We start from the raw sequence: 22,073 nt of genomic DNA on the forward strand, positions 1-22,073 counted from the left end.
TTTGATGTATTAGAAGCCATGAATGAGCAGAATTTCCTAAAATGATTTAAATTGTTGTCCCATTTTTGGAGTGTCCCCATCATATAAATATTTTAAATAATAAGGTCTTAAAATTTCCAAACCTTGATACTGTTTAATTTTATCTTCAACATAAAAAGCCTGATGACCTACAACAGGTTGAAGAGGTGATGGGTGTGGAATTAATTTAAGGCCCCATCTTTTCCAGTTCTGAACATGTTCAGTAAAGTGAAATACTTGCTTTTCACTGATGCTATATTTATATGCCCCATTTTTAGCCAGATTTCATCAAGCAAAAAATGTAAGAGATACAATGTACATTATATACTGTATATGAATTGTATGGAAAAGATATAAATGAGTAAAGTAGTTATATTTTTACAGCTGCAATTTTACTGAGCCATGATAATTTTAACTTTGATCACTTTTTCTATTTCCCAGTTGAGTGATTAAGTAGTGGTTTGAAGTATAGTAGAAATTATTTATGTATTTATACAGAAAAATTCGGACTTAGAAATATAATACTTAAATGTGCTAATTTGCCAAAAATTGTGAAAGTCTTCATAATTCTGAAGAATGCCTTAAAGGAATTTGATATCGTCATTGCAATGTCATTAGCAGAGCAATTTATTTCAGATAGTTCTTAATAATATTGCACTATTTTGCTTTATATGGGGTTTTATAATAATCTTTAAAACTTTCCATGATTCTTTTGGAATTGTGTATAAATCTCCCATTTGACGATTTAATTTGGGAGATATAGGTCTTAATAATCCTCTTTTGTTAGCTTGTTTGCAAGAAATCTGTTTTATTTAGTTATTGAAATGTATATGGCTGTCCACTTGACACACAACTTTTGATAGCTAACAAACAATAGGATAACAGTAAAAGCAATTTAAATCAATTAAAATAACCCAATACGCTTGGAGCAACTGAGCAAACATATAATCGAAACACTAAGATGGGCTCACCCTACAACCTTGCCCAGTGCCTGGGGGAAGAACTAGGTCTTCAGTTTCTTATGGAAGTTGGGGCCATCCCAATCTTGGGGGGCAGGTACTGCAACAGAAAAGACACTTCCTGGGTCCCCTTAGATGTCAGTGTTTATTGGAGGGGACTCAAAAGCTGCCTCACCATGTCAGACCTCATGGGATGTGCAGAGGTGATTACAGACAGGTGGTCCTGTAGATAACCCAGCCCTATGTAATAAAAGGCTTTATAGGTGATTACCAGCCCTTGAATTATACTTGGAAGCCTGCCAGCAGCCTGTGCAGCTCATAAAGTAGTGGTACTACATGTCCATATTGTGATATGTGCATAACTTACCTGCATGTTCTTTAAGGACAGTCCCAAGTGCAGAACATTGCAATAATGCAGACAGGAAGTGACCAAAGCATGACTAATTTTGAATAGGAATCAGCGTAATTGGTGCACAAGATGGATCTGTGCAAATCTCCTCCTAGGCATGGCTGCCACCTGTTCTTTGAACAAAAGCTAGTAGTCTAGGAAGATGATGATGATGATGATGATATTTTTATTCCTCTTTTTTATTTATATAACTAAAGGCAACAAACGTACCTAATTCTCCTGCCTCCTATCCACAACAATCCTGTGAGGTGGGTTAGACTGAGAGAGAGTGACTGGCCCAAAGTCACCCAGCCGGCTTTCATGCCTAAGGCAGGCCTAGAACTCACATGGTTTCTAGCCCAGCACCTTAACCGCCACATCAAACTGGCTCTGGATCATTTTCCTCAATAAATCAATGAACAAGTATAATGTTTTTGACTCATTTGTTTAATTGGGTTCTCTTTATCTAGTTTTAGGACTTGTGTGGAGAACAGCTCACATTTTAGGTAATATTTATGCAGAAATATTGACAATTCAAAAGGGTTCACAATCTTTTAAGCACCACTTACATTTACCTATACCCAGTTTTGAATATACTTTCCAGCAAGTGGTCTGCTTGTATCAATCAACAAAATGTACAACATGTATTCATTTTTGCTCATTGCACAATTTTAATAGAATAATCTGGATAAATGTTTCATTTTTAATCAGATCTTAACATACAAAAGAGGTCACATGAGCAAATAAGTATAAACACACTGGCAAAATCTGCCATGCTACTGAAAATTATTCATTCACTGTAGAGCATAAATCGAATCAAATCACAGTATTAAATTACTCAAGACTGTTAACGTCTTTGAAAATGTGGCCTTTTGGTGTCTTTAGGCATGTTTGCATTAGTCAAAGACTCCCCTGATGAATATACTGTACAGTTCTTTGTTTCTTCTTCCAAAAATGGAAATGTTATAATTCTTTTAGGTGCATGTGACACTAAAGTATATGAATTTAGATAGTTAATGGAAGGAAGGAAGGAAGGAAGGAAGGAAGGAAGGAAGGAAGGAAGGAAGGAAGGAAGGGAGGGGAGGGGGACGCTGTTAATATCTTCAATGAGATAGTTTAATTGGATTTTAGTATCTCGTATATGTATAAAACAATGAATGCCTGTTTGGACATTCTGTGAAGTGGTGTTGAAATCGATTAAAAAAGCAAAATAGAGACTACTTCAGGATGTATTCTTCCTAGAATGTTTCAGGGAGAGATAATTTATATGTAAGTCTGACAGAGGTATGAATGATAGAACAATTTATTTTGTTTATTCAAAATAGATTTGTATAGCTGTAAAAATAAATTTTCAAAAGTTCATATGGAAAAATAGTATGCTTTGTTACTGAGTATCTTCAGTGAACAGATGGGGAAGAAAAGACACAACTGGTTTGTGGTCTGTTTTAGATTTAGAAATCTGATAGCGTAATGGCTTCATACTTATTTGTGATATTTTGTTGAATGAAAAGATACCTAATCCCTGATTATGTGATGGTTGAATCTGTAACTTATAATACTGATAGATTTTGAGAAATGACAGACTTTCATCTATTTCCTGTGCTTTTTTTTTAACAAACAACATTTTGAGTGTTCTTATCTGTTTTCTCCCCAATTGAAATTAATGTAACTTGTCATATGTAGGTTGCTTTTAAAAATACAGTAGCTTAAGGCTAGCTTTTACACTACTTATGACTTCTAGACAAATTTGCCCTATTTTGCTATGCTTTTCTCTGCATTAAAGAATGAATTACTGAACTATATAGGAATTGTTGCCTTAAAATACATCTATCTATTTTAACTACTGAGTTTGCTATTCAGAAATTGTTTCATCCCTATTGCTTTTTAAGTACAGTGCAGGAAAAAATGGTTTTATGTTGGTATTTAAAATACTTTAAAAGCAATATTTTTATTGTTCATTTTTTAGAATATTTAGGGCTATGTTATTCAATGTTGTTGTGTTTTTTTTTTAACTTCATGTACCAAATATGTTGTAAGTCACCAAAAGCCTTTTTGGATTTGGACGACCTCAAGACAGATAGATAGATAGATAGATCCTGTTTTTATTTTTATTTACATATACAGTATATATATCTAATATATACTGTATATACTATATATATATATATATATATATATATATATATATATATATCCTATTATACATACATACGTACGTACATACATACACACATACATATATATACATATACATATACATATACATATATATATAGTCTAATATATATAAACAAATTCCTTCTCACCCCTATGGGTGGTATGTGTCTTACTCAACTCTGGGTCCTCTACCAGAGACCTGGGAGTTTGAGGGTTCTGTACAGTATCTTAGTTGTTCCTAGCATTGCACTTTTCTGGACAGAGACCTCTGATGTTGTTCCTCAGATCTGTTGGAGCCACTCTCCCAGCTTGGAAGTCACAGCCCCAAGGGCCCCTACCACCACTGGAACCACTTTGGCCTTCACTTTCCACATCCTCTCTAATTCCTCCTTCAGGCCCTGGTACTTCTCCAGCTTCTCATACTCCTTCTTCCTGATGTTGCTATCACTTGGCACTGCTACACGTATCACCACCACTGTCTTCTGGTCCTTGTCTACTGCCACGATGTCTGGTTGATTGGCCAGTACCTGCCTGATATAGATAGGTAGATAGATATATCCTGATATCCAAGTGAATTTCTGTATATTTTAGATACATATTGTTGAAGGATTTTTTACATAAAATCACTGACTTATTTAGTTGTGCACTGTTTAACTTCCATGGAAGCAGTTTTGTATGGTTTCAGATACGAGTTATCTCCTACTTCCGTTACTCTAATCATTTTAAACAGTGATACAGAGGGTGTCTTTACGTATAATAAGTGCTGTGCTATTATGATGGAGGCACAGGTAGTCTTCGCTTAACAACCATTCATTTAGTGATGGCTCTGACTTACAACGGTGCTGAAAAATTGACTTACGGTCAGTCTTCACACTTATGACCGTCACACTGTCCCCGCAGTCACACGATCATGATTTGGGTGCTTGGTAGCCAGTTCACATTTATGACCATTGCAGCATCACATGGTCACGTGATTGCCATTTTTTACCTCGGTTGTTAAACGAGGACTCCTGTAGATCCCTTTCCCCAAATATACATATGTTAGGTACAGTAATGTTCTGCTAAAACTCAGGCAGAAATAGAAGTAAAAATTAAGGGAGGTGTAGTACAACGTTGCATATTAAAAATAGATCTTCTCCCAGTAACACTGTAGAAATTGAATTACTGTCAATTTGTATTTAAATTATAATCTCATATCATCCTTTCCCTGGAAATTCATCTGCTAGAAATGTTGAGTGAAATTAAAATGTTGATGAGTGAAATTCTGCTCATCCAACATCTTTTCCTTCTCTCTGCTCCCCTATTTTAAGGGATGAGGTACAAGGGCTGAGGGAAAAATCAAGCCCTCTTTCTGCTGATGGAAGCCCTTCTATTAATAAGAAGAATGTCATCTTTTAACTGAATTTATATATTTCTTCACTGAATTTTAAGTCTTCTGGATGATTACAAAAATGAGTATGTTTTTCTAATTGATGTACATAAAACTAAACTAAGTTTTAACAAGAAACCAAACATTTAACTTAGATTAAATTATATTTTTATCAGATTGGGTTTTATAACATTAATTGAAAACTCCTTTCTTCATGCCCTTATGAATTATGTTCAGTTATGTTCAACTGAATAGAGATGGCAGTGACTTATAATAAAAAAGATTCCAAGGACTTTGTTAAAATTTCACAATCTGAAGCTTCCAACACACCAGTGAAAGAAAAGCCTGTGACAGTATATGTGTTGTAATGGTCACACCACATTTTTTAAACTATGTTGTTTTTTGAAAAAAACTTCAGAATAACATTTTTAAAAACAATGGTAAATTTTGCTTCTGTTATGAAGGAAGCAATTGTATTTTGATGCAAATTATCTGTAGTCCATTAAAGAATAACGTGTCAAGTATATTCTTGAGCTTACCATCATTTATATGTATATCAAAGCACTTGATATGAAAAAGTTACTATGTAAGGAACCCTCTGTGGACTTAGATGATATGAAGAACAGTCTAGTCCTGGGTGTATTTTACTTGGAGAAAGAGTGGCTGCTCATCTCTACATGCTTTTGGAGATAATGGATCACTGAGAAGGAATATGATCATGCACATTACGCAAAGCAATTTTAAACAAAACCATTTTAAACTAAACAAAAACTCTAATCAAAATCAGAGACACAATTTACAGGGGGGAAAAGCTAATCCTTCCTGTAGTCTTTTTATTCCTGAAAAGAATCCAAGAATTCTAATCTAACTCCATCTAATTTCTTATTGAACTTGCTATTGAACTAGGTTTGACAATTTAGGAAGCCATATCAGACAACTTAGCCAAATAATCTTGGCTATAAAATCTTAGCCATTTTTGTTTGTTTGTTTCATCATATTTATATGGCCGCCCATCTCACAAAATGTGACTCCGGGCGGCGTACAATAAAAAACTAAAAAACAGTAATATAAAAAAAAATCAATTAAAAGTATTAATATTATGATTAAAAGGCGAGAGAACAACATATATTAACAACAGTGGAGCCGCCTCAGCAACTCATGTCTGGAGCAATTCACCAGCAGCTCTCTTGGGACCCCCAGGCCTGATGACATAACCAAGTTTTGAGGGACTTAAGGAAAGTTAACAGGGATGAAGCCAACCTCACCATCAGGGGGGATAATGTTGCATAAGGTAGGCGCCATGACAGAAAAGACCTATCTCCTGGGTCCACCAGATGTAGCTCCTTAGCAGATGGGACCTGCAACACCTTTTCTGCCAGATCTCATGGGATGGGCAGATGTAATCAGAAGAGGTGGTCCCTCAAATAACCCAGCCCCATGCCATGAAGGGCTTTAAAGGTCAAAACCAGAATCTTGAATTAGACCTGGAAGCATACTGGTAACCAATGTTCTCAGTTTGCAAAACTCAAAGTATGTTATAGTGTTCTTCATTAATCTAATCTTTTAATTTATAATATAGTAGATTTTGATACTGTCAGTCATGGTACATTCTTTGGAGGAGGGGGCAAAGGTGTAGTAGTTGAACATCTAAATGCACACAGACACAAAGATGAAGTGACAATTTGAGAAAGTGTCATTAAGGTTTTTACATTGTATTTGTTCAAGGCAAATTATCATTTACCTCAAAGCTATTTTTGTCTCAGGCCTAATTATGTTCTTGGAGGGTCTAGCTGTTGTACCCCTGGTCTATTTGAAGCATAATCCTTTTCTTTAAGCCTAAACTTTATCTGTGTTTGCTGTTGGGTGTTCTTAATAAAGTCCAAATATTCTTTTATACAAATATTTTGGTACTAAATTGTTTCTTGGGGTTTGTAACCTGCTAACATGACTCAGAAGTCCTCTCCAGATGGACAACAAGATAATGGGTTGAAGATTCCCTTTTGTTCTTCAGTTTAACAGAAAGGAGAAGGCATTTTGCTTCTTTGGGCTTTGTTCCTATAACCTTAGATTGGGGGAAGAAAAGAAGGTGACAGCAGCAAGTTCTAACTGAAGGCAGTCACTACTATATCCTTGCAGGTTGACCTAGTTGGATGGGACAGGCCTGATGGTAGAGAGAGCCAATAGACAAATTATTCTCACATCTGGTAACATTACAGTGACCTTATTTTCTTGGAAAGAATAAAGGAGAAACCTGAAAAGGGGGCAAATCTGAAAGAGGTTCATAAGGATAAAAAAAAATCTTTATGTTTGCTTTACAAAGGAAAATTCAAGCACAAAGCCAAGAAAACAAATAATTAAATTAAATAAATCTAAAGGACAGCTTTCTGAAATAAAGGACTGTCCTATTAAATAATAAAGAAAGTAAGGTCACTGTAGGTAACACATATGTGAGAGTTGGAGCTAGCAAGGCAATAATTACCCTTGGATCATTATGTAAAAATGGGCCAGTTGTAAATAGCCAGGTAGTGTGAGAAACAGTCATGTAGTACAAAAATGGCAGGAGAAAAGAAGCTTAGAGTTTAAGCCCTAGAGTAGCACGTATATATATAGAAGCAAATAATCTTGTAAAAACTTCTTTATCTTACTAAGATTGAGAATATTTGCAATAAAGAATCTTTTCTACTTGCCAAATCTCTTTAATTGTCCATATAGCCATTCAGATTTTTTCTGAAATCTTGTTTATTGTATTACAATGCAGTTTGCTAATTATTTTAGATTGAATATTTTAGATTATATTATAGTTTTGGAGTTTCCCCAATTCTGGAAAATTGTCCTAATGTTTGTATGCATATTGTATGTTTGTTCAAAGCAGGAAAAAGCACAATGTAATGTAACGTGGCAATTAAGTGCTCTTAATATCAGGCTTCTTTCTTTTAAATGACTCTCTTAGCCTATGTTTTGTTCCATGTATTCTGGGCATTCAGCTATAGTGGAAATCATGTTAAGCTTCTCCTTCTGTGACTTCTTTAAAAAAAATGGAACTGTGGGCAACAAAACGGTTGATTCATGCATTAACACTTAACATCTGTACTGTAAACAATGCTTAATGCGCATACTGTGTAGTTCCAACATTATGTAAATTATAAATTAAGCCTCAGTTCCCTGTTTTAGTATTTACTGTTTGCTGATCTGTAAATTTTCCTTTTTGAAATTCAAATAAATTGACAGTACTTGTTTATTTCATTTTTTTAATTTCAGAAACCCTAAAGCAGCCAGTCAAAGGATAAATAAGAAGGTCAACAATGATGCATCACTTCGAATTCAAAATTTGTCTATTTTAATAAGGCAAATTAAATCATATTATCAGGTGTGTGATTTATTTCCTTTAAAGTATTTTATAGTTTAAGCACCATCCAATTATCTGTCCTGGAAGACCACAAAAGACAATGCCTTGACAACTAAAACTAGTAGTTATATTATGAACTGTTGATAATCAACTTTATGTTTTCTCTTTGGCAATTCAAAGAAACATTAACACATGGAATAAATTAGAAATGAAACATAATGGACTAGAAAATCTTAATTAGTAGCACTAGTTAAGGTCATTTGCAGCAGACGAATCCATCTTATCAGTTATGTAGCAATGTTGTTTCCTTCTCCTCTTCCCAGATCTGTTATATTTGCCCTCTGCTTTTGGTAGATTCAGTAGGCTGAGGTTTCTATCCTGAAAGGATCATTGAAATCATTTTTGAAAGTTTCAGTGGTAGAGGGCTAATAAAATATGTCATTAAGAACTAGAGTTTGCTTTTTCTTCTTCTCTCTCAATCCCATTTTTTTCTGTTACCTGTTTTAGATTGTAAACCTGAGAGCAAACATTATCTTTTTACTGCTTTTTTGAGGCCATGTTGAGTTCCTTTATGAACTGAAGAGTGGGATAAAATAGTTTAATAACTAAGAGTTTTTTATTCTTTAATCCAGGGGTCCCCAACCCCTGGGCCACAGACCGGTACCGGTCTGTGGCCTGTTAGGAACCGGTCCGCACAGCAGGAGGTGAGCGAATTTACAGCCTGAGTATGTACAGCTGCTCCCCATCGCTCACATTACCGCCTGAGCTCTGCCTCCTGTCAGAGAAAGCAAGCCCATTGGCTGTTATCTCCAAACGGGGCGAAGAAAAAAGAATAAAATGTCAGGAAAAAGAGGAAGCGCTTGAATCATCCCGAAACCATCCCCCCGCTGGTCTGTGGAAAAATTATATCCTCCACGAAACCGGTCCCTGGTGCCAAAAAGTTTGGGAACTGCTGCTTTAATCCATATTACTTTATTTTATTTCTTCAGTTTATATGGTTGCCCAATTCAAAATGGCTCTGGTGGCTTAAAACAAATTTAAAAACCAAGATGGAAACATCAAATTCAAAACAAAACATGTACTATGAATAATCTTCTTCTCTATAAAACATCTTTCAGAGTTGGACTCAGTGTCCTGGCCCAGTACCCTCAGGAACAGCCAGGCCTTCAGTGCTTGTATTACATCATCTGTAGCAATGCCACACATGATTGCGAGTGTATTCAAATCTTAAAATGTAAAGCAGAGTATGTTGCTATAGAGAAGTTATAGTCAGTGTTTATACCACATATGTGTGTACTAAATACTGATCCTCTTCCAGCTCACCTGTAGAGTCAGTCCCCTTATCCCATGATCTGTCCCACGTCAAATCTTTACAAATATTTATATAGATTGTGGATCACATCACCGGTCATGCTTCTGAGGAAACCATATTGTTGCTATATGTACCTGACATTATGTAGCATGTTAGGCTCTTATAAAATGAAAGTGATTACCATAATGACAGGATTTTTTTTCCCCTATACTTTTAAAAGCTTAATACTCTTTTTACACGCCAGTGGTTTCCACAGCAGCAGTGTTATAACAATCAGATATTTCGGGAACTTTTTCTCAAGGATTTGTATTTCCAACTGAACAGTAAAGTGCCACTGTAATTATAACACATTGTATATTTTAAAATTAAGTTTAAATTTACAGAAGGATTTTAAATATTCTGCTTTCTTAAGGTAAGAAATTTCACAATATTGACGAAAGTTAGTATGCTTGCCAGACAACTACCTGAGTTAATGCATGTTAGGAATCTACGTATAGGAGAGAAACTTAAATCAGGTGTACATCCTGAGGTCTCAGGCTGCATACAGCCTTAATTCATTACAATTAATTTATTTAATTTTACTTGAATTTAAATTAAATTAGGTATGGGAATCTAGGGGTTTATCATTCCCACAAAGAATGTTTAATATCAATCTGCTTGAAATAAGTTAAATAATGTCTTGAAATAATTGAAATAATTCACTTGCGTAATTCAATTTGTAGTAACCTCATCAGAAGGAGCAGAGTACCACATGTTGATCCTATTGTCAAAAACTGGAAAAAAAATACTGTTACATAGTCCTCACTGAATGGAAATAATTATTTTAAAAGGCATCATAATTAACAGTGATAATGGAGCAAAAACCATGATGCATCTGGTCAAGGAGCTTTCTTATTTTTGTGGATTTAAGCAGGGGCATCTACAAGTGCTAGCACTGATATCAAAATGGCAGGAACAACTGGGCAATCAAAGCCTTGTCCCTTTTTATGTTTGTGTGATGTATACAATCCATGTTAAAAAGGGCCAAGACTTCAGCTGCCCAGTAGTGCCCACCGTTATGATATTGACAGCCTCTGCAGATACCTCTAGATTTAATGGTATCTATTTCTGAGAGAGATAAAGATGCAACTGATTGGCAGCTTGATTACACATGGTCTTAGAAAAACATCATTATTTCTTCCTCTTACATTTTACATTAATTACATTAATTTCTTCCTCTTAGATTTGACTTCATACCATATAGTTAAAAAATATTTAGCTCCTTTATTGCATCTGAGTTGTACTGTAGGTGTCTCTAATAGCAGGGAAAAAAAATTACAACTACAAATGATGGTAGTTATTGCAGTCCAGAGATTAATAATCTGCTGTTTTCACCTCATTCCTAGTATCTTTGGTTTGTACAATTAAAAAAATATTCTGCTTGAAATACTTAAAGGGAACTAATTTCTAATATTGCTCATTAAAACTTCTGATACAGATTGTTTTGAATATGTACCTAAACATTCCTTAATAAGTTTTCTAGATTTTCTTGTTTAACACTATTTTTCCATGAGGCATAAGAAATAATATGATCATAGAAGTGTCCAAAACAAGCAATAAATTGAAGAATATCTATTTATAAAAAAATATTTGCAGAACTTCTATAAGAAAGAAATGTATAAAAAAATATTCTTAAGTATTTCATCTTTTACAAAAAGTGAAACCTCTAATGTAGATGCATTTAAATACCATGTAGAAAAGATATGGTGACTTTCTTGGAGCTCATACAATATAAATACTTGTAAATAAGGGATAATTTTATTGCTTATTCTAATACAAGCGCTCAAGAACATATGATGTCAGTAACATATGTAAAGTCCAGCCCTTATATAGATTTTATAAAAGTTTAAATTTGTTTCCATAGGAGACACTGCAGCAGTTGATCATGATGCCTTTGCCAAATGTTTTAATAATTGGAAAAAATCCCTTTTCAGGTAAGCATTGCATCCAGTTTAAAACAGGCATGCTGTCATAAATAATTGTTATTTGTTGAAGCTGGCAAGGAAATAAATAGCTGTTCTCAGGCTAGAGAGGAACTTTATGTAAATAGATCTCATTTGTTTCCATCACCTTGAAAACAATAGCCACCTATGCTTTCATTAAGGAAAGTGGAGTGGTGGAAGGAAACTTTGAATATAAACCTTATAGTCTAGACCTATATATAGATTTCTATTAGCGTGCTTTGGAGAAACTATACTTCATTTTTGTTTGTATTGTATTTGGCAATATTGTATGTATGAGATTATGCTGTAAGCAAGTTTCTGAATATGGAATTAAATATCTAGCGAGTCAAGATTTATTTCTGTGCCTGGCCTGAAGTCTGACAATCATAAATATTTATTAACAATTTTGTATAATACTATCAAATGTTTATATGGCTTTACATGCATTGTGTATTTGTAATGTACAAATACATATACTTACAGTTCTTACATTACCTCTGTAAAATAAGTCAGTATTATTCTCCATTTGAAGCTGGGAGAGAAGGTGGCTCACCTAAAATCATCCAAGTGACAAAGACAAGATTTGAGTTAGAAACTTTCTGATTCATAGCTGAGGGTTAGCTACTACATTTCTCTTGTATTTAGTGTGGAATTGAATTTGGGTAAGAATTAACCATTCAGGGAAAGGTGGATAAAAATAGTAGACAGAACATTGGTACAAGTCAGCTTCTAGGTGCAATTCAATGTGCTGGTTGTAAACTTTAAAGCCATATATAGCTCAGGGCTTTTCTGGTAAAATACAAAGAGAAAGCTTGCTTGGAGTTCTCATCACTGGGAGAATGTAATCTTCAGGGACTTAGTGATTGGGCACTCTTGGTGATGCCCCCTTCCTCTGAAATTACCCTCAGACTATGCCCCCCATATTCACAAGGGCCCCCTCATACATGATCTGATAATCGAGGAGGGGGCAGACTTGGCGTGCATTACCGAGACCTGGCTGGGCCCAGAAGGCGGGGTGCCTCTTTCAGAAATGTGCCCAGTTGGGTTTCAGGTATGGCACCAGCCGGGACACCAGGGCAGGGGAGGAGGGGTGGTGGTTGTCACCAGAGAGTTCGTAGTGGCCTTCAGGGGCCCTGCTCCACAAGTGGCCGGCTGTGAGATTCTATTCTTCAAGTTGGGTTCCCGAGAACAGTTGGGAGTTGCTGCTGTACCAGACTCCCTGCTGCGTGGCAACCTCCCTGCCTGAGCTGCTGGAGGCCGTCTCAGGGCTGGCAGTGGAGTTCCCCAGGCTTATGGTTCTGGAGGACTTCAACTTGTCATCTCTGGGGCATGCCTCGGAGGTGGCTTGGGAGCTCATGGCCACCATGGCAGCTATGGGCCTGTCCCAGATTATTCGGGACCCGACTCGAGACAATGGCCTCACCCCGGACTTGGTCTTCTTGTCGGAGCAGTGGCAACGTAATCTGAGGGGAGAGTTAGATCTGTCCCCACTCTCATGATCAGATCACGCCCTGGTGGCCCTGAGGTTCTCTTATGCTGCTCCACTCCGCAGGGAGGCGGGACCCCTTTGACTGGTCTGCCCCCGGTGACTAATGGACCAAGTGGGGTTTCAGAAGGAGCTGGGGGTTATACCTGAGGATCTGCTGCACGGTCCAGTGGAGGTCCTAGCCGCAGCCTGGAATAAGGAAGCGGCCGGGGCCTTGGACTGGATCGCACCTGTGCAACCTCTCTTGCCCCGCCCAACCCAACACTCCCTGTGGTTTACAGAGGAGTTGAGGGTTTTGAAGAGGGTTAAGAGAATCTGAGCGCCGCTGGAGGAAAACTTAAACCAAATCCGACTGAAGACAAGCTAGAGCCACTCTTAAGGCCTACCTTGTGGTGGTAAGAGTGGCGGAACGTCAATATTTCTCCTCTCTTATTGCGTCCGCAGAATGCCGCCTGGCGACCCTGTTTAAGATCACTCGATCCCTTTTGGGAAAGGTGGGCCCAGTGACCTACCTACAGGGCCGTGTGGAGGAGTTTTCTGTGCAACTGCAGGATAAAATCGCTCAGATCCATTCAGAGTTGGACTCCAAGCGTAAGGCACAGTCTGAGGAGATGCCGAGGGAATATACTTACCCAGTTATCTGAGAACAGTTTGATCCTGTTGGACCCGAGGAAGTGGACAAGATCCTCTGGACTGCCAATGCCACCACTTGCCACCTAGATCCATGCCCCTCCTGGCTGGTGAAGGCAGCCCAGGAGGTGACATGTGGTTGGGCCCAGGTGATGGTTAATACATCCTTGGGACAGGGAGTGTTTCTGGCAGCCTTTAAGGAGGTGCTGGTGCACCCCCTCCGCAAGAAACCATCCCTGGACCCTACTGCATTGGACAATTTTCGTCCTGTCTCCCACCTCCCCTTTTTGGGGAAGGTGGTTGAGAAAGTGGTGGCATTGCAGCTCCAGAGGATCCTGGATGAAACAGATTATCTAGACCCCTTTCAGTCAGGTTTCAGGCCTGGATATGGGACAGAAACAGCATGGGTCACACTTATGGATGATCTCTGGCGGGAGCGGGATGGTGGCAGTGCATCCATCCTCACTCTTCTTGACCTCTCAGTGGCTTTCGATACCATCGACCATGGTATCCTTTTGGGGTGGCTCATGGAGTTGGGGGTGGGTGGTGTGGTTTTGCGCTGGTTCTCCTCCTTCCTCCAGGGCCGGTCTCAGTCAATGTTAATAGGGAGTGAGAGGTCCAACCCTCAGCCCCTCCTTTGTGGGGTGCCGCAGGATTCAGTTCTCTCTCCGCTCCTCTTCAACATCTACATCAAACTGCTGGGTGAGATCATACATCACCACGGGGTGAGGTATCATCAGTATGCTGATGATACCTAATTATGCATCTCTGTCCCGGGTGAGGTAAGTGATGCTGTGACTGCCCTCTCTCAGTGCCTGGGGTCTGGATGGGGAACAACAGGCTTCAGCTGAACCCTGGTAAGACGGAGTGGCTGTGGGTTAATGGCTTCTCTATATCAGGGAAATTGCTCTCTTTAGTTCTGGATGGGGTTGCACTGTCCCAGATAGACCCAGTGTGTAACTTGGGGGTCTTTCTGGACTCATGAGTCCTGCTTGAGCAGGTGGCAGTTGTGGCCAGGAGGGCCTTTGCACAACTTCGTGTTGTGCGCCAGTTATACCCTGTCCTGGATTGGGAAGCCCTTCGAACAGTTACTCATGCCCTGGTCATCTCCCATATAGACTATTGCAATGCGCTCTACATGGGGCTACCCTTGAAGAGTATCCGGAAGCTTCAGCTGGTCCAGAATGCAGCCGCGCAGGCCATTCTTGGTACCCCTAGGTCGGCACATATAACACCGTTACTGCGCGAGCTGCACTGGGTGCCAGTTTGCTTCCGGGTCTAATTCAAGGTGTTGGTTATCACCTTTAAAGCTCTACATGGCATGGGGCCAGGTTACCTGAGGGACCGTCTCATCCCCATGACATCAACCCGTCCCACCCGTTCATGCAGAGAGGGCATGTTGTGGACCCCGTCTGTAAGAGAATTCCATCTAGCGGGGTCCAGGAAACAAGCCTTCTCAGCAGTGGCACCCACCCTCTGGAACATCCTGCCACTGAAGGTCAGGCTAGCTCCATCCCTTTTGACCTTCAGGAAGTCCCTGAAGACTTAGTTCTGCCGCCATGCTTGGGAGGGTGGGGGAGTCATTCTTGGAGATGGCTGGCACCTTAGAGTGCTCCCCTAATATTTATGATCTTTTATAGCCATCTAGATTTCTATTTTTTAATCTTGTATTGTATTATATTGCATGTTTTATTATTGTTGTTGTTTTAATGTTTTAATTGATCAATTTATTGTAAGCTGCTCAGAGTCCCTCCTTGGGGGGAGATGGGTGGTAGTACAAATTTGAGACATATATACATACATACATACATATATAATGTTTCCAAAGACCTGTAAAAACATGGCTCTTCATGATGGCATCTGGGACTGAATGTAGTATGCTATCCTTAAATGATGTCATGTGATTTGTATTTTTGTGGGAATGGATCTAATTTTTAACTGGTTATTGCTATATTGTAATCACTCAATGCAGTGTAGAGGAGTATGGAGATGACCTTGAAGAAGGAATTCAGTAGTTGTTGGGTAAACAACAGCTTATCCCTGGAAGGAAGGAGGGAGGGAGAAAGAAACTCAGGTTTCTAGTAGAAGAGAATATGTGTAGCTTATGAATATGTGAGTTGAACTGTTGAACAGGGTTGATCACCAAGGACTCTACAAGTTAAGGATTGCCCTGCCTTGATTTTCATGGGTATAAGTGGGGGAAAGAAGATTTCTGTCATGTTTGGAGCTGTTGACAGTTTTGGATGCTAAGAAGATACTATCCAAAAAGGAATAAAAAATGTGAAAACTGGAACATCTGTTCCTATGGTATTCTGCTCATTGACTGTATATGTAGAGTTAAAAGGAATTTTTTAAGATTAAAGAAAGAGATGCTCAGAGGTTAGTTATATAGCCCTGAGAAACCAGCTCTGTGTTGTACAGTACTGAAGAAGGGGTAGTTTATCTCCTAACTTCTCTCATATCATACTGGCAATCTTGAGTAACAGCCATATGTCTTAACGTGGCACAAACTGTTGCTAGCCCAAAAAGTTAAAGATAGGGATCTTCAATATTACTACAAATATAAACCAGTTTATTGTTTTAAAATATTTAAAATTATTTTCAGAACAAGGCACTGAAGAAATAAAAAAACTCCTACTACTTCTGCTTGGCTGTGCTGTTCAGGTAAGGTCTGCTAATTTATAGAACTAGTTTCAATATTTACTTAAGTGGTATTTACAATGCTTTCCTCACATTCCTAGTCTTATGAATGGAGTTATAATTCAACATGACTAACATGTAACTGTTTATTGTTGTAATGACATATTTCATATTTTTATTTTTTTCTGTTACATTTTTCCTACTTTTTTAAAGACTTGCTATGTATTTTTTACAATGTATGTATCTTTGTGTAATTTTTTTTCTTTTTCTGTCATTATTTTAAAAAGCAAATAATAAAAAATAAAAAATGGCTAACATGTTTTCTGTTAGGATTTTTTTTTACTGAATGTTTATGGTAGAAAAACTCACCAAATAACACTACATGTTTAAATCTCCTGGATTGGGAAGGACCCAAGAACTCTTAATGATAAAGCAAGAAACAGCCCCTTAGGATGTCCTAGTCCATGAGAAGAAGAAATTGGGGATTTGGAATCAAAGCTTAATAAAAATGAGAACGTAACTTAATTCCACTGCACTGCAGTAGAAACTTTTAAAGTAGATTTATTGATCATTGCTTTAATCTAGCAGACAACCATGATGGCTAGTGCTTAATGGGACTAGGAAGGCGATAATTCAAAGTATGTTTTAGTTGTTCTTGCTCTAAGGGGATACACTATGTTCCTAATTGTGGACACTAAACTCACAAAGGAGTTGAAAGACAGTGAAATACAAAGCATGATGAGAAAGAACAAATCACAAATCTTCCTGTAAGTACTTTTTTTTATGCCATAGAGTGTTCCTTAGGTATTTCAGGTGCACTATGTTACTGAGGGAAAAGGTGAAGGGTGTTTCTAATTATTTTGTTTAGCTACCTATAGAGTAAATGCTGATTAATATTTATGTTTAGTGCCAGAAGAAAGAAGAATTCATTGAAAGAATACAGAGTTTAGATTTTGATGTAAGAGCAGCTGTTGCTGCCCATATACAAGAGGTAATACCTTGTTTACTTTTATAAAATCCTAACTTATTAAGAAATACCTTGAAATGTCAAATGTCTTGGTAATATTTTATTCTGCAGAATGTGTATTGCATTTGAAAAAAGATTATGTAGGTACTTTCTGATTAAATATAAAAGAAGAGCAGCCACTTCTTCCCATAGGATTGATGGGTCTATGTAAGCAGCCAAGGATATGACTTTGGAAAAGCCATTGAGAAGCTGTTAAGGCTACAACAGTTGCAGAAACAGGCATTAAACTCAAGTAGTTGGAAAAGTTTTAGAAAGAGACTCAAACTGAGAGAGGAGAATTATTCAATTTTTATTTATTTAAAATTTCTGTGGACAAGAATGTTAGGTGAAACCCTTTCTTAAAAGGTCATAACTTGACCTAGCTGGAAAGTAATAATTTACAAGTTTCAAGTTTGCCTTTCAACACAGTATTTGAGTATTTTATGCTGACTAAACTCCAGATTTTTTTGGCATGAAATTTAGATGTGTTTCAATTGGATTTGGGGATAAAATTGCTTGGTTGCCCTAGAAATTGACTTGCGCTCCAGAAATAGAGGAGCAACACTCTGGAACATGGAGGTTTTTGATCTTACACTGTGCTATTATTCCAGGCCATCTGGCTTGTGTAGGATGTGGGGCACATTTGATATAGTTGCTGCCCTTCCTGATGGATAGTTTCCAGGAGATAATTCAGGAAGACCACTGCTAATTCTGTCCACTTAAGTACCTGATCATCTTTTTTCCAAATAGAATGAATAAGGGAAACAGAAAAAAATAAATAAATAAACAAATGATAGTAGTGATATATGGAAAATGAAAATGCTGATTTCTATACTGTGAAAAACACTACTAGCAACATGTATACTGTTTGTCAGATGTTTCAAGTGTAGACAAAGCATGTCTGCCTTGGCCATTATAAAATCTCGTTCAAAACTAAAGAATCTTAATTCAGTGTCTATGGTAATTCACAAGTGATTTCCAAGAATAAGCACTGAGTTTAAAATCCTATAATTAAGAATAAATCCCATTGAATCCAGTAGGACAGCTGTTCCCTACTTGGTGTCTTCCACATGTATAACCAGAATATCTCAAGTGCATCAGATTGTATAAGGCAGCAAATCAATGTAGGAATTACTCTTTCTGGCCATAAATATGGTCCAGTTTGAAATTCAGCTGTCATCTAGGATTCATCAAAACTGTTCTAAACAAGATACGCCTGTAGAATTCTACTATATAATTTAGAAAATACATCAAGAGAAGAAAGATTGAAAGGATTAGACAAAGTGTCATCCCTTATAATCTCCAAAATCTCCAAAAATCTGAAAAATAGATTAATGAAGTATGTGCTAGTTGGGGCTACAAGGGAGATCAGGAGACTTAGTACAAAGACAACGCTTTTATTTCTTCTCTAGCTGTAGGGTGTGTGTTCATTAGACTAAACAAGAATAATTCTATCCGTTTTTGGGATATGTCCTTTCTGTTTATGCACAGAGGTAAGGAAGATGAGATACCATGAATGAACCCTTTCAAGAAAATATGAAGATAAAAATGGAGATATTTTAGGTAGTATATTAAATTATTCAGCGTATTCCAAATGCATAGGGCAGTCTACAATAATTGAAAAGATGAATTATAAAAAAATAATTAGTTATCCCATGGTCCGTGTTTGCATTTTAATGTCTAAGGATTAAGATAAGACTTGAAATGCATAGGCTATTTTTCCCTGGCAAAGTGAGTTGGAAGAGAAACTAGAAAAATCACTAATAGATGAGAGTTGATTTCTAATTAGAGCAAAGGAGAGGAGAAAATACAGTTTTAGAAAGACAAGAGAAATGTTAAAAAAAATTATAAGGTAATACAGCAGTCAGGAAGGAAAAAGATGAAAAACAGTACAGAATGTGAAAATGGAGGGAAAATGGAAGGCTTTGGACTCAGTGGATAATTGGCCTGAATGATAACCTTCAAAAGTGAATTTTTCTAAGAATATAGTGTATTGCAGAATATTTCTAAAAATAGATTAAATGTACTTAATTTGTTTATTAAAACAAGTGTGAACTCCAAATCTTTTCTTTCACATTCCATTACACCTAATTAGTGCAAATTTTAAATATAATAGTTTTATATCATTGTGATTTTATCCTTTGTAGGTAACTCATAATCAGGAAAATGTGTTTGATCTCCAGTGGATGGATGACAATGCCCTGGCACAAGAATATATTGAACCTCTCCTAAAAAACATGGCATTGCATTTAAAAAGACTTATAGATGAACGAGATGAGCATTCTGAGGTATTGTCATCAATTTTCAATTCTATTATTTAGTGTTTTGTTGATTATTAATAAAATGAAGAGATAAAATTGCTATGTAACCATTTTCAAAACCTGAAATGTTTCTACTCTCATATACCTATCTGAAAAATACTTTTTTATGTCATAGACTATCATAGAGCTTTCTGAAGAACGAGACTCTCTTCATTTTCTACCTCCTGCATCAGCAGCACAATCACCTTGTGGATCTCCAGGAATGAAATGCACTGAAAGCAGACAGCACTTATCAGTGGAATTAGCAGATGCCAAAGCAAAGATTAGAAGGCTTAGACAAGAGCTGTAAGTACATAGTAAAAAAACAATAGGCAAAACTGGTAAACACCAGGAAACTCCAAGGGGAGTTGCCCTCCTGCAAGGAAGCATTTGTTGCTTCCTGGACCTAGCAAGTAGGTTTTGGATTGACGGGGATCTTTATTTATTTATTTATTGGATTTTTTTTAATCCTGCCTTTATTTTGTAATAGGTTAATACTTCTAATATCTTAACAAAACCATCAGGCTGCAGCAGATGAAAAGTTTCCTTTAGGAGTAGAATTAGTGTGCTTGGGTACCTGTATCTTCTACTCTTGTAATAGTTATGGAATATAATTTAGCCTGAAACAAAGTTAAGATTGAAGTTATTAGGAACTGATTAATACAATTGACAGGAAAACATTCATCCCCCCCTAAGCTTTTTTTAAAAGAAACATTGGTGATTATTATCAAATGTTACCAAATTAAAGAAGTCTTAAATGTACTGTATGTTTTGTTAACAATTTGTTCATTATATTATTCAAGTATAATTTTTCCATATATGTGCCAAATTTAATTGGAAGCACCTTTATTTAGCTGAAAGATTTTAAAAAGACTTAAAAATTAAGTCTTCCATAGAGTGAATAGAATTAAGAATAAAAGTGATGAAATGATTTGGAATGAAGCTGAAGGGAGAGACTGCCAAGAGGTCAATTTTAAATATTTGTATGGAAAACATAGTTACCTGTTAGGAGTGGAATTGAACAATTGCTACAAATATTAGAGTCCAGGAAAAGAATTGATGAAAAGGAAGTAATAAATGCTGTGAGAATGTTGAAAAATATAGGTCAGCCTTTCTCACCCTTTTGACCCTGGAGGAACCCTTGAAATACCTTTCAGGCCTTGGGGAACCCCTGCACATTTAGGCTCAAATATAGTCCACAAGTTACAAAATTATTATATGTTTCATGTTTAGGCCTGTATATGCATTAGCAGTATTCTTAAACTAAAAATAAAGAATGAAACTTATCTCTTTAATGTGAAGTTGCCCAAATTTGAAATATTTTTTTAAATAAATTGTGATCTCCCAGGAAACCTCTAGCATCTTCTCTTGGAACCCTAGGGTTCCACAGAACCCTGGTTGAGAAACCCTGCTCTAGGTGTTGAAGGTATAACTGGAGAAATGTTAAAATATGGATGTTGTTTGCATATGGAATAATTCTATGATTTCTTTAACATGTCTTCTGTGCCTAACAAGTAGAAGATACATTATTGTTTATAGAGATAACTTGCAAATTAAGAATATAAAAATATAAAAAATATATAAAAAATGAAAATAGGTGATAAGAATAGAAATACCAGATATAGAAACATAAGGTTTGGACTAAAAGAGCAGCTATACAGAAATAAGGTATAAATATAGGAATAAGTAATAGACATAGAACATAGCTCTAATAATAACTAGAAAAACCATAACTGCACTAGTAGAATAAATCTTTATTTTTATACAATAAATCTTCCCCACGAAGGGAATAAAATTAACTCCTTGTCTGTAGTCTGTAGCATCCCCCTAAAAGCACATATGACAACAAGGATGTGTGATGTCTCTTTGGATATGCCTACGTTAGAGGTGTGTTGGCTGGGAATAGGAATATGTGTGTACTTTTATATGCAGTTGATGCTGTGCTATTGGCTGAGAACCCAGGTTGGTCAGGTTTGATATGGAAAATGAAGTGGACAACTCTAAATTATATATAAATGGCTAAAAACAGAACATATAAATGAATTAGTGTACCTTGTGTGGGCTGTGTTGCTAGTTAGTAACTGTTTTAGATTAAGCAACTGCCTATAAGCAAGAAGAGACCTACCACCCAAGTGTATGTATGTTTTGTTGTAAAATTCGTATGTGCACACTTCCTTTTAGAGATTTTGGATTTCAATAAAGGCATTGCTTGTGGATTAATACTCATTTAATCTCAAAAGGTTAACGTAGCTTTGATATAAATCTGAGGGGGCAGATTTTAGAGCACATATATTATGACAGAAGTGTAAAATAAAAATAGGCTATTGTTTCCCCATTCTTCTAAAAGACAGAAACCTCTACTTACTGTATAACTGCAGCATCTGTGGATTTACACAGCTTTGTGTTTGCCTTCTAGTGGCCTTCTTAATACCTTCCGAGCATCTATTTTGGTACCGTAACAGAATACTTGGTGGTACTCC

General features: G+C 36.8%; 1 protein-coding gene across 3 annotated transcripts in view; it reads left to right on the forward strand.

Annotated features, from left to right (window-relative positions):
- CCDC88A (coiled-coil domain containing 88A) overlaps positions 1-22,073 on the forward strand; it is a 100,008-nt gene that overhangs the window by 9,470 nt on the left and 68,465 nt on the right. For all 3 annotated transcript variants that reach the window (XM_063301292.1, XM_063301276.1, XM_063301283.1), the window contains exons 3-8: positions 8,150-8,258; positions 11,453-11,522; positions 16,253-16,311; positions 17,195-17,278; positions 19,441-19,581; positions 19,730-19,899. In XM_063301292.1, the coding sequence (XP_063157362.1) occupies positions 8,150-8,258; positions 11,453-11,522; positions 16,253-16,311; positions 17,195-17,278; positions 19,441-19,581; positions 19,730-19,899 (633 nt within the window). The remainder of the gene's footprint in view (positions 1-8,149; positions 8,259-11,452; positions 11,523-16,252; positions 16,312-17,194; positions 17,279-19,440; positions 19,582-19,729; positions 19,900-22,073) is intronic.

This window comes from Candoia aspera, chromosome 1 (assembly GCF_035149785.1).
Source record: "Candoia aspera isolate rCanAsp1 chromosome 1, rCanAsp1.hap2, whole genome shotgun sequence".
In the NCBI taxonomy this organism is placed as follows: domain Eukaryota; kingdom Metazoa; phylum Chordata; class Lepidosauria; order Squamata; family Boidae; genus Candoia; species Candoia aspera.